The sequence below is a fragment of the Triticum urartu genome, chromosome 2A, assembly GCF_056163025.1.
Source record: "Triticum urartu cultivar PI428250 chromosome 2A, HENAU_Tu73, whole genome shotgun sequence".
Taxonomy (NCBI): domain Eukaryota; kingdom Viridiplantae; phylum Streptophyta; class Magnoliopsida; order Poales; family Poaceae; genus Triticum; species Triticum urartu.
In genome coordinates, this window is record NC_141874.1 from 429371494 (window position 1) to 429383435 (window position 11942).

General features: G+C 48.5%; 1 protein-coding gene across 1 annotated transcript; it reads left to right on the forward strand.

Moving 5' to 3' along the window:
• The first annotated feature begins 1694 nt into the window (after window positions 1-1694).
• LOC125531253 (carbohydrate esterase, putative (DUF303)) lies at window positions 1695-11632 on the forward strand. The gene is made up of 3 exons (XM_087544043.1): window positions 1695-2289; window positions 10465-10694; window positions 11365-11632. Exons 1-2 carry the CDS (start codon window positions 1780-1782, stop codon window positions 10669-10671), a joined length of 717 nt encoding a protein of 238 aa, XP_087400169.1. The 5' UTR covers window positions 1695-1779; the 3' UTR covers window positions 10672-10694; window positions 11365-11632.
• The last annotated feature ends 310 nt before the right edge of the window (window positions 11633-11942 follow it).

The following is an 11942-nucleotide window of genomic DNA, read 5'->3' on the forward strand; positions in this document are numbered from 1 at the left end:
GGGGGAGGACAAGAGCGTCGCGTGCCCGCGTGCCTTCACTTTGTGTCCGCATGCGACCCAAACTGTGCCCAAATTTGAGCCGGAAGGTCGTAGACGAACGAAAAACGGGTGCCTGTCCGTTTGGGTCACCGCGTTGGGCCGTGATTTTGTCCGTTTCAATTTAAATGGACACGCGCGGACCAAATGAGTCATGCATTGAAGTTTGCCTTACAACTTCATCACCAAGTTCCTCTCCAAACTAAGGGCATCTCCAAGGTGGACCAGTAAACCTCCCGCAATCATCTGAACCATGATGTCCGAACCACGGAAGGCATCCAGCGCCGACCTGTATCGGTCCGCGGGGCGGTTCAGACACGATTTCTCCCGCAAATTAGAGACAAAAGTGTGGGAGGTTTGCGGGAGTCCGGACACCCCAAACGCAGGACTCCGACACCCTCGGCCCACCCAATCTCCCTCCCGGTCCCATTTCCTTCCACTCCGCCCCTTTCCCCCCTTGCTTTGCATCTGCACCATTCACCTCCGCCGCCGCTGCTGTTCGTCTCCGGCCGCCACAGAGGCATTGTTGGATGTCCGCAACCTGCACCGACGTGACCGCTCGCCGTTCAGACGGAGCTTTCAGCTCTGGAGCTATTTGTACCCAAGTACACTCCGCCCTTATCGACGACCTCCATGGCGAACACCACATCCGGCAGGTGTTCGGTCAAATGTCATTGAGCTTATTTTCAAATGCTATGTCGTTTTTAGAGTACGAAGGATGGTGAGCTACTCGACCATCAAGGATGAGTTGTTGTGCGATGCGTGACTGGCTGTATCCGCGGATTTCATAGGCAAGACCAGATGGCCATCCTTCTGGGAGCAAGTGCATGAAAAGTTTCACGCAGGAAACCACATTGCGCCCTACGACGTGTACATCATGCGACCATGCAACATGAGGTCGTTGTCGTATCGCTGGTACGCTATCTAGGTCAGCGTCATCAAGTACTACAACTTGATCAGGCAGCTCGAGGCAAGGTCACCATTGCACGCAGGCATGAAAAGATGGTAAGTTTTACTTTCTTTTGCTAAACTTGTTGATTCATTCATTCATTCAATGTTGATCTACACATTATATGTAGCCCGCACATGCCGTCGTGCCGTACCACAGGTCAGCGAGACGACCATTTAGGTGCACACACTGTTGGATGAAGCTGAAGGGGAAATATGTGTGGGAGGACTTGATCCTCAAAAACTTGTTGGACATCCGGGATCTAGTCGAATTTGAGACATTGTTGTACCGGGCTTAATTTGCATGCTATGTGTGAATGATTTGTGCTATTTTCTATCCGAACTTAGATGAATATCAGCCGATTTGAATGAATTTCGCCCGGTTAGTTAAAATGCGGTTTAAAATGTATGCTGCTAGCGTTGAATGACTGCCTTCCATATTCATGTCTGTAGACTGATCTCCTATCTGCGAACAGACGCAGGAAGTTTTTGCCGGGTTGCCCTTGGAGATACCTAAGGGCCAATTCTTTTCGCCATGATTCTGGAGAACTGCCGACAGAATCACCTGCCCACAGAATCAACCATCTAAGTTCTTTTATGAGATTTTAGATTGGTGTACGAGTTGTGTGCTCAAATGTATGGTTCCTAGATTGGAACTGAGTGCTGAAATTTTAACGGTTTGTTATTCCGGACAGTTTCACGTCTAATATAAACAACCTGCAACTAACGCTTGAAGCCGCAGTCTTCTCTTCTTCACACTTTCCTCGCCGCTGGCGCAGCGCTGCTCCCGCAGTCATGCGCATCTTCCTTCTCTCAGGGCAGAGCAACATGGCCGGCCGCGGCGGCGTGCACCACCGAAGGTGGGACGGGGTCGTGCCGCCGGAGTGCGCGCCGGACCCCTCCATCCTCCGCCTCTCCGCCGCGCTCGCATGGGAGGAGGCCCTCGAGCCGCTGCACGCCGACATCGACACGACCAAGACCTGCGGCGTCGGCCCCGGGATGGCCTTCGCCCGCGCCATTCTCCCGCGGCTGCAGCCCCCAGGCACCGCTGGGGTCGGCCTCGTACCGTGCGCCGTCGGCGGCACAGCCATACGGGAGTGGGCCCGCGGGGAGCACCTGTACGAGCAGATGGTGCGGCGCGCGCGCGCCGCGACCGAGTGCGGCGAGATCGAGGCCGTGCTGTGGTACCAGGGGGAGAGCGATGCAGAGTCCGATGCCGAAACGGCGGCGTACCAGGGGAACGTGGAGAGGCTGATAGCAAATATCAGGGCAGATCTTGGGATGCCGCACCTACCATTCATTCAGGTGATCGCCGCGCTCGGTAAATAGTGTATTTTGTCTTCATTTTTGGCATGGCTGTTGTGAACTGAAGTTTATAGAAACTGAACTGGTCATCAATCTGGGCATTCACACACGCTAGCAATTTTGGACAAATGAATAGTAATTTTATGAAAAATAGTAATGCACGTGAAGATTTTTTTTTTGAAAAGGAGGATGACCCCTGGCCTCTGGGAGATGCATGCAACCATTTTATTAATTATTCGCAAAGACCTTATAAAGTAATATATCGGTAAGTCTGAAGCAATCATCTTGGCAACATCTGTCGGTACTCCTATCCACTTGATGAAGGGGTGCCGATTGTCCGAGTTGAATACCAAACAGACCTCGCACCAAAGCCTAACAGCTAAAGACGGAGGCCCCAACCAAGCCACATTGTCGGGTCTAGGGCACACATCCGTCCGGCGCACTCTCAGCCGCCGCCGCCGCCGTTGTCTTCCATCGGTCCATCTTCAGAGCAGGTACTGACACATTGACCTTGTCAGTCCTGCCGTCAACACCACCACGGTGCCAGACAACGCCACCTCCCTACGCGCGTCCATCATCATACATCCATCACCGAGACCCTGCCCCGCCCCACCGCCGAGACTCCACATTGTCGACGCATGACATGAAACGCCGCTCCACCACTAAAACCGTCCACTGGTCCCTCGAGCCAATGTACACCTCCAAGAATGATGCCCCCAAGGAGGGAGCAACACAAGAGCGCCGCCATCATCTGATCAACTGATCAAGGGTTTCCCCCGAAGGTACCAGGAGGAGTTGAGAGCTTCACCTTGATGATGCCTTCATGAAGGAAACAATGCCAAGGGTCTGTCCCAAGAAAATCCAACCGACAACTTGTGCACCGTCCAGACCGCCTTCAAAGCCCCGGATCTAGCCGTCCAGATCCGGCGACCATCCACAGCAGCACTGCCACCGTGGGAGCCCTGGCACACTGGCCACTGCCTGTGTGTGCCACCACTTGAGCCTGGGAGGACGGCCGCCACCCCAACTCAGCAAACCGCGAGAGCCGCCGAGAGGGATCCTGCACGCTCGTCACTGTCTCTGATCCGAACCAATCAAGAGCCAACGCCACCAGATCGCCAGTGCAGATCCGCCTTGGATAGGGACAGTACCACGCCATGCCGCCGCGGGAGGCCCTAGCTTCACCGGCCGCCACCTTCCAGGGCCGCCGCCCCGGGATCCAGGCCGAACATCGCCGTCGCCGAGCCGCCGGCCACCGCAGCCATGGCCGCCGTGACCATGCGGACGTGCCGAGCAGCCAGCAGCATCCGCTCTTCCACGTCGCCCTGCAGCTCCGTCGCCTCTGCCCACCACCATGCCGTTGCCTTGCGCAGTCGCCGGAGGCGAGCCGCCGCGCCGCCACGACCCAGACCGGGAGAAGCGCCCCGGCGCCATTAGGTGACTGTAACACCCTCGATGCGGCTATATCTCACACGTGTCGAAGCATGACTTAGAGGCATAACCGCATTGAAAGCAATGTCGCAAGTGAGGTAATCTTCGCAAACAACCCATGTAATACAATAAGGGAAAAGATACATAGTTGGCTTACAATCGCCACTTCACACAATACATGAATAAAGCATTACATCATCCAAATACAATCAAGGTCCGACTACGGAACCAAAATAAAAGAAGAACCCCAAATGCGACAAGGCCCCCGATCGACCCCAACTGGGCTCCACTACTGATCAACTAGAACGAAACAACACAAAGTATAAGATCTTCAACGAGCTTCTCCTTGAGCTTGGTTGCGTCATCTGCACGGTCTCATCGGCACCTGCAAGCTGGTTTTGGAAGTATCTGTGAGCCACGGGGACTTAGCAATCTCACACCCTCGCGATCAAGACTATTTAAGCTTATGGGTAAGGTAAAGGTATGAGGTGGAGCTGCAGCAAGCGACTAGCATATAGGGTGGCTAACATACGCAAAAGAGAGCGAGACGAGAAGGCAAAGCACGATCGAGAAACTATGATCAAGAAGTGATCCTAGAACAACCTACGTCAAGCATAACTCCAACACCGTGTTCACTTCCCGGGCACCGCCGAGAAGAGACCATCACGGTTACACACGCGGTTGATGTATTTTAATTAAGGTCAACTTCAGGTTTTCGACAACCGGACATTAACAAATTCCCATCTGCCCATAACCGCGGGCACGGCTTTCGAAAGTTTAAATCCCTGCAGGGGTGTCCCAACTTAGCCCATCACAAGCTCTCACGGTCAACGAAGGATATTCCTTCTAGCGGGAAGACCCGATCAGGCTCGGAATCCTGGTTACAAGACATCCTCGACAATGGTAAAACAAGTCCAGCAACACCGTCCGAATGTGCCGACAAATCCCGATAGGAGCTGCACATATCTCGTTCTCAGGGCACACTCAGATGAGCAGTCCGTACAACTAAAACCAGCCCTCGAGTTTCCCCGAGGTGGCGCTGCAAGGGGCTCTAGTTTGGACCAACACTCAGAGGAGCACTGGCCCGGGGGGGGGGGGGGTTAAAATAATGATGACCCTTGAGTCTGCAGAACCCAAGGGAAAGAAAAGGCTAGGTGGCAAATGGTAAAACCAATGTTGGGCATTGCTGGAGGAGTTTTATTCAAGGCGAACTGTCAAGGGGTTCCCATTATAACCCAACCGCGTAAGGAACGCAAAATCCGGGAACATAACACCGATATGACGGAAACTAGGGCGGCAAGAGCGGAACAAAACACCAGGCATAAGGCCGAGCCTTCCACCCTTTACCAAGTATATAGATGCATTAATTAAATAAGAGATATTGTGATATCCCAACAAAATATCCATGTTCCAACATGGAACAAGCTCCAATCTTCACCTGCAACTAACAACGCTATAAGAGGGGCTGAGCAAAGCGGTAACATAGCCAAACAACGGTTTGCTAGGACAAGGTGGGTTAGAGGCTTGGCTTAACAATATGGGAGGCATGATAAGCAAGTGGTAGGTATCGCAACATAGGCATAGCAAAAGAGCAAGCAACTAGCAAGCAAAGATAGAAGTGATTTCGAAGATATGGTCATCTTGTCTGAGATCCCGCAAGGAAGAAGAATGAGTCCATGAAGAAGACAAACGGACGTAGTCGAATGGTTCCTCACAAACGCGACGTTATCGGAACTAACCCGAAGAAGCAACACCGGAAAGAAGCAAACAACATAGTAACCACCCACGACATAATCATGGCATGATGCACAAACAATTAAGATGCATGTCCGATTTAATGAAGCATGGCATGGCAAAGTGCTCAAGCAATACTACAAGTTAAGTGGAGCTCAATATGCAACGAGTTGCATATTGACGGAACACCACAACAGTTATTTAGTTCTCTCCCGTTTAAGTTCTCAACAATATTAAATGTTGGTTAACATGGCAAGAGGTGAAGCATAACAAAACTATACCATTTAAACAGTTTAAATGGGGCCGGATATAACAAACAACAAATCCGGTAATTCCCCACATGCATATAGAAATTTGATGGAAACAACAATTATAAACATTCTTGAAGTTGTTATCATGATGCGGATGACATGCACGTTTTATGCAATATTTATGAAAATGTTGATAAGAGCATATTAAGAAGCTTTTGTCACCGTGGTGGAAAGAAAGGGAGTGCCACGGCAATGATAACGGTTTCGGTAGCTCATGGAAATACCGATGCAAAAGGAAAAGTGATGGGAGCATGCAAAAGATGGTGGGGTGATCCTGACTACCGGGTTCCCATGGGTTAGTGGCATGGAAAACGAGTGACAAATCAGACACGGTGCAGACAAAGGGTGCACCCCATACGACACAAGCATTCATTCTCGGACGTTCGTTCTCGGCGGTTATACCTTCAAAGCGTGCAAACGGGATGGTTCGAGTTCGTCGAGGGAAGTAGAGGAAGTAGTTGTTCCGCGACGGTAGTCGTTCACGTTCATAGTGGAAGTAGCGGTTCACGCGACGGTAGTCGAACTTGACGTTCGCTTTACACGGGTCTTCGGCGGCGGTCGATGTACATGGTTCGGAGTGGTACTTGCACCTTCGGACTTGACGAATCCGAGGGCTTCGGGGTTCACTGTTGAACTTGACGAAACCCACGGCGACGGAGAGGTACGCGTCGGCGGTAGTCGTTCGGGCGGAGAGCGTCGTCGAACTTGGTATTCTTTGGACTTGCTGGTCTCGTCGAAACGAAGGGGTACTTGGTACAATCCGCGTAGTCGTGCACTTGTCGTCGAGGGACTTGATGGTCTTGACAAAACGAAGGGGTACTCGGCAAAACCCTGTTCTTCGGAGGTCGACGGTAGTGGTACTTGGCAAAATGCACGTCGAGGGTAGTTGTTCTCGTATCGACGTGGTACTTGGCGATTTTGGAGACGATGGAACACAAACTTGGCGGTCCTCATAGAACTAGTACTTGGCGTTAGTGATACACGTTTCGAAAGCAGTTCACGACAATGGCAGCCAAAACTTGGTGATCCGAAGGGGTACTTGACGAATAACGGCCGTCGTGGTACTTGGTGAAATCCTCGGAGATGGACTTGACGCATGAAAGGTGCCACGGTACTTGTCAGATCATCATGCAGACGTTCTTTCGAAGAGGAACTTGTCGCGTCCCAAAATGAGCAAGGCAAAAGCCCTCGTTCAACGAAGCTCGAACTTGACGAAATCCACAAACAGGACTTGGCGCGGGCGTGACGATGCAAAGGAAATGTGCGGCGGACGCTGCTGTTCATCTGCTTCGAGCAGAGGTGAGGCCATGGTGGATGCAGACGATGACGCAGCAGTAGACTTGACACCGGGGAGCAGCAGAGGGACTACGATGAACAACATGATGCAGGTTGGGCGGCGGAGCTTGACGGGTCCAGGCGAGGTCGCCGGCAGCAGGGGCTGCGACGTGGCCGGGCGCCGGGTCTGGTGGTGCGGCGCGAGGAAGGAGAGGCCGGCAGGGGCGCGGCAAACCATGGAGACCGGCGGTGCCATGGCCATGGGGATCGGCGCGAGGAGGGGACGAAGGAGCTCGCTAAGGCGCGGCATCCAGAGAAGCAGCGGGCGAAGCCAATGCTCCGGCGTTGTTGCTCCTCTCCTCGTGGAGCTCCTGGACGAGGGGGCTCGGGAACTCGGCGCGCGAGGCTGCAGGACGGTCCGGCGGAGCTCATGAACGGAGCAGCAGGGCGGAGGCGCCGCGCTCCGGGTCGCCGAAGTCCAGCAGGGCCGCGGCGGCGGCCCCCGGCGAGGAAGCCGAAGGGAGTCGGGGCGAGGCGCAGGAAGATGGCGGCTCTGGCCGGTCGTCCGGGTCGCAGAGGACGAAGATCCGGCGGGGCACGAAGGTACAGGGCGGCGGAGGCTCTCCTGATGCTTGATGTGTACGTGCATGTGGCGCAGGGAAGGAACGGGGAGATGAGGAATCGGGAGCAGGGGCTCTTGGCGGCGAGAGGAGGGAGACGAGGGAAGATGGGATCCGTCAGAGGGATCCGGTCGGGGCTAGGGTTAGGAGGGTAGGTGGGCCGGCGCGGGAATAGGCCTAGGGAGGCCCAGTGGAGAGGGAAGCATCTAAGCGCAGATGGGCCTGCCTGGCTGGGCTCTCTTCTCCCCCATAACCTCTCTACTCAAAACAGAGGAGAGAAGAGAAAAAAAAGGAAGGAAGGAAAAGAGAGAAAAGTAAGGATTAGGGAAGGAATTTGAGAAAGGGTTTAATTTTTCTGGACTCACGAAAAAGTGCTCGTTCCAAGCAAATTGGAGTGGCAAGATTGCAAGATTTAAATTCAAACTCATTTGAATTTAATTCAAATGGTTTGAACTGGGACTTGGGTTTTGAAGTGTCCAAAAATGTTGAAATTTTTGGAGGAACCTCGACAAAAGGGAAGAGAAAAGCGGGCAAGGTTTTGAAGTCAAACTTGAAGTAGAAAAGACACGGGGAATATTTGCAAGTGTGTTATGGTTAATTCCAAATAAATGGAATAATTTTTATCATAGCTCCCTAATATTGGGATATATGTTGTAAAGAGAATCACCACGTGAATTCCCTCGGTTTAAATAGATCAACGATCTATGCAATTTATTTAGTTGAGTTGCAAATGACATGATGCAATGCAAAAATAAAAGGGCTGGCACAAATGAAATACACGGCGAAACCCGGAACATATGGAAGTCTTCTCGAGCATCGGTCTCGGGGCGTCACAGTGACCCGCCTCACCCGATCTCGGTGCGGGATGGAAGAGGACCTCCGCCACCGCCGTCGGTCGCCCGGGGCTTCGCCCGGCGGCTTCCTCCAGCGGCGACGGAGGGGAGGACGGGGATGGAGGTGGCCTGGCGGCTAGGTTTAGGGTCTCCGCCTGAGTCGCCCGACCGGGGGGCGACGCGGGGGACTCGGGTAGATAACTATTGTTCAATGCACGTGAAGATGAAGTATTACTCTTTCCATTCAGAAAATTTGATTGTCTATGGTCAAACTTTCACCATAAACTTTGCTCAATGTTCTGTTAACTACTACTACAAAATAGTAGCCATAAGAAAATACTTTTGAATACAAACTTTATTAATGAACTAACTTTTGTTCAAAGCTGTAGTTGTAAGAGTCAAAATGTGTCCTATGTTTCTGAACAGAGAGAGCAATCATATGCGTAATTTTTATGAATACTTAATTACAGTCCTGCATGAGTAATGCAGCATGATTCCTTTTTTTTATGATGGGCAGACACAGCAGACACAGACTTAATTAACTAGATGATACCCCACACGTTTGCTACGGGAAATTATTGCAATATATTTTGATGGATTTTGTTGTATGGAATATGAATATATGATTTAGTGTATTAATTATTGAGGTGGGTGTTTTTCATGCATGGTGGCATGTGTGCATGTTGAGATAAATAGGTCAGTGAGGATCAACTATTTAGTTATATATGATTAAAATTCATACATGGTGTTCTGTATGCAGCATTATGCCAAGTAAGTGGCTCCACTGATACGATTAAGATACCCGTTCTTGGAACAAGTTTTAGACATGCGTAAACAATATTTGCACATGTTTATATTAATAGGAGAAGCAAGCATAATGCAAGAAGCGGGACACCTTGGCCAAACACCAGCTGCGAAGCCAATCGAGATGAACAATACACGTCTAGCCTAATCTCTTATGGAGGTTGTTGCAGCCAGTAAAAAGTATAATTTTGGTCCCTCAACTATACTTCCAGGCAAACCTATTCCTTCAACTCTAAAATTGTATAGTTTAGTTCCTTATCCTGGGTTACGTGGATTCGGTAATGACATGGTACGCTATTTACGATTTCATATTCTTGTTACTAGATGTTCTATAGGAATAAGAAGAAATCGCAACTCCTTTGCGCTACACATAAAATTTGATTTTGAAGGTCCTTTTTTTTTTCCAGAATCCTCTATTTTAGTTCTTCCACCCATGCAATAGAGAGGGAATGGGAAAAGAAGGGTTACTTTTATTTCCATTTTCCCCTTAAAAGATAGACTTTGAAATAGGAGTCTTGGAATAATGCTGAATTCAAAGGTTTTTTGACTCACTCGGACCTGACACCATGGCACAGTCTGGTTATTGGCATAATATGAAAAATAGACCACTATATGAGCAAAAAGAATCAGAACTTAAAAAATAAAAGATGGACTTGTGAATACACATTGGTTGTAGATGGAGGACAAGGAAGCATACAATTGTTTGTCTCGTTTCAGTTTGAAAAACGTACAGGCAGGCAGCTGTGTAGTAATTGCTTACTTTCTCAAGCCATTAATATGCATAGTTGTAATTTTTTTGGATTTACAATCAGGTATTTTAACATCATAAGTATATCCAAACTAACTTCTATTTTCATTTCCCTACTGATCAGATTAGTTTAAATTGATGTTATTGGTTCACGAAAATAAACCACAAGATGTGATTCAAGACATGAAAACGTGTGTATTTTATTTCACCAATTTTATATCCTCAAGTAAAAAAATGGTTTATTCTAAAACTACTTAAATAATATATTCTTATCTAACACCTTAAATCTTTCATTAATTGATTTCACTCTTTCTTACAAAAATGCTGGTTGCTTTGCCAAGTGATCATATTTTCATTTCTCTGATATTATTTGCTATGAAGATTACCATTTCTCTCAAGATTATGTATGCACTAAACAGGTTGCTCTCGCATCTGGGAATAAAAGGAACATTGAAAAAGTGAGGGAGGCTCAGCTTAGCATTAACTTGCTGAATGTTGTAACTGTGGATGCAATTGGTCTGCCCTTGAACGAAGATAATTTGCATCTTACCACTGAAGCACAAATAAAGCTTGGAGAAAGTCTTGCACAAGCCTACATCAGTAACTTTTTACAAGCAACCTGCTAGGAGACCCGCAAATGTCACAATAGGTAGAATTCTTGAGGCTCCTTTCATACAACCCTTGATGTTTGGTAATAATTTTATTATGATATTGTGTTCATTTTTTATTATGATATACCTATAAACTCTACAAGAGAACCACATGAGTCAAATGTCTTTCTGCAGGTGAAATTCTTCATTGTTTTGTTAGTTGTACCCTCTGTATGTTTCTTCTTGTATAGATATCGTGAAAGTTTCAGCATTCATAGTGCATAAACTTACCTATCTCTCGTATCTGAATTAGAACAATATAGTGTACATGATAATAGCATTTTTATTTCAAACTGGAAATTTTGGTTTCTTTTTCAAGATAAGCAGATCATATGAATACTTTTCTCACTGGTGCTTGAATTTCTTGTGAGAGGTTTCTTTTAATGTGTTCTTTAAATGAATTAGTCAATTAGATTGGGTGTGCAGTGTGGACCTATTGTTTTGTTTCCTTTTAGTGGCTCTGTGGTAATTTAGGCTCTTTTTTTCAGTTTGTTTCCTATCTCTTGCTCTGGGCTGCCCCCTTTGTTTCCTATCTCTTGATAATACACTTTGGGTGTTGGGATTGAAAAGTTCAGTTTCCTTCCTTCCAGTTAGCTGTCACTTTGCTTGATCTTTTAAACTGTTGTGACCTCCAGAAGTATTGTTCTTATTTGCTTCCCAATTTTGCAGGGTTGTCCCATCTTGGTTCCACGGCACATATGTTTGACAGTACCCTTGCAAGACCGCCATGACGACCTTTTATATTTGGAAAGCATTGTAACATTTGCACATCTGCAGTACAAAGACCGAATAAAAATCACATGTAAATGAAAATTTGCATGGATTCCAAATGTATTTCCTGTTTTAAGGTACTCCCTCCGTCCCAAAATGGATTCCAAAGGGAGTACTTCATAATGTTTTCCATGTTTCTGCAGTAATGAAAAGGATGCATTTTATATTTTCAGTTACATCGACACGACAACCTTGTGTGCGCGCAAAACAACATCAGATCCCTCTAGGATCCGCAAGAACACACACTTGATGCGACCATGCGTACCTCAAATACAGTACTGATGATGTGGGTGGTGTTCCTCTTTCGGGGGAATGGATGGCATGCAGGTAGCATGGCATGCATCCCCTATGAATACTTTTGGTGGGGCGATGAATATGTACCTCAAATACTTGATGCCACCATGCAGTACTTGATGTAGCATGGCATGCACCCCCTGTGAACCGGGAGGTAAATTATTCAGCTCTCCTACTGACGC

What these genes read in the sequence shown, in the direction of transcription:
- LOC125531253 (XM_087544043.1), top strand. Translation starts at nt 1,780, where the DNA reads ATGCGCATCTTCCTTCTCTCAGGGCAGAGCAACATGGCCGGCCGCGGC. An exon ending in CGCACCTACCATTCATTCAG is followed by an intron (nt 2,290 to 10,464) that starts GTGATCGCCGCG and finishes TGCACTAAACAG; the next exon opens with GTTGCTCTCGCATCTGGGAA.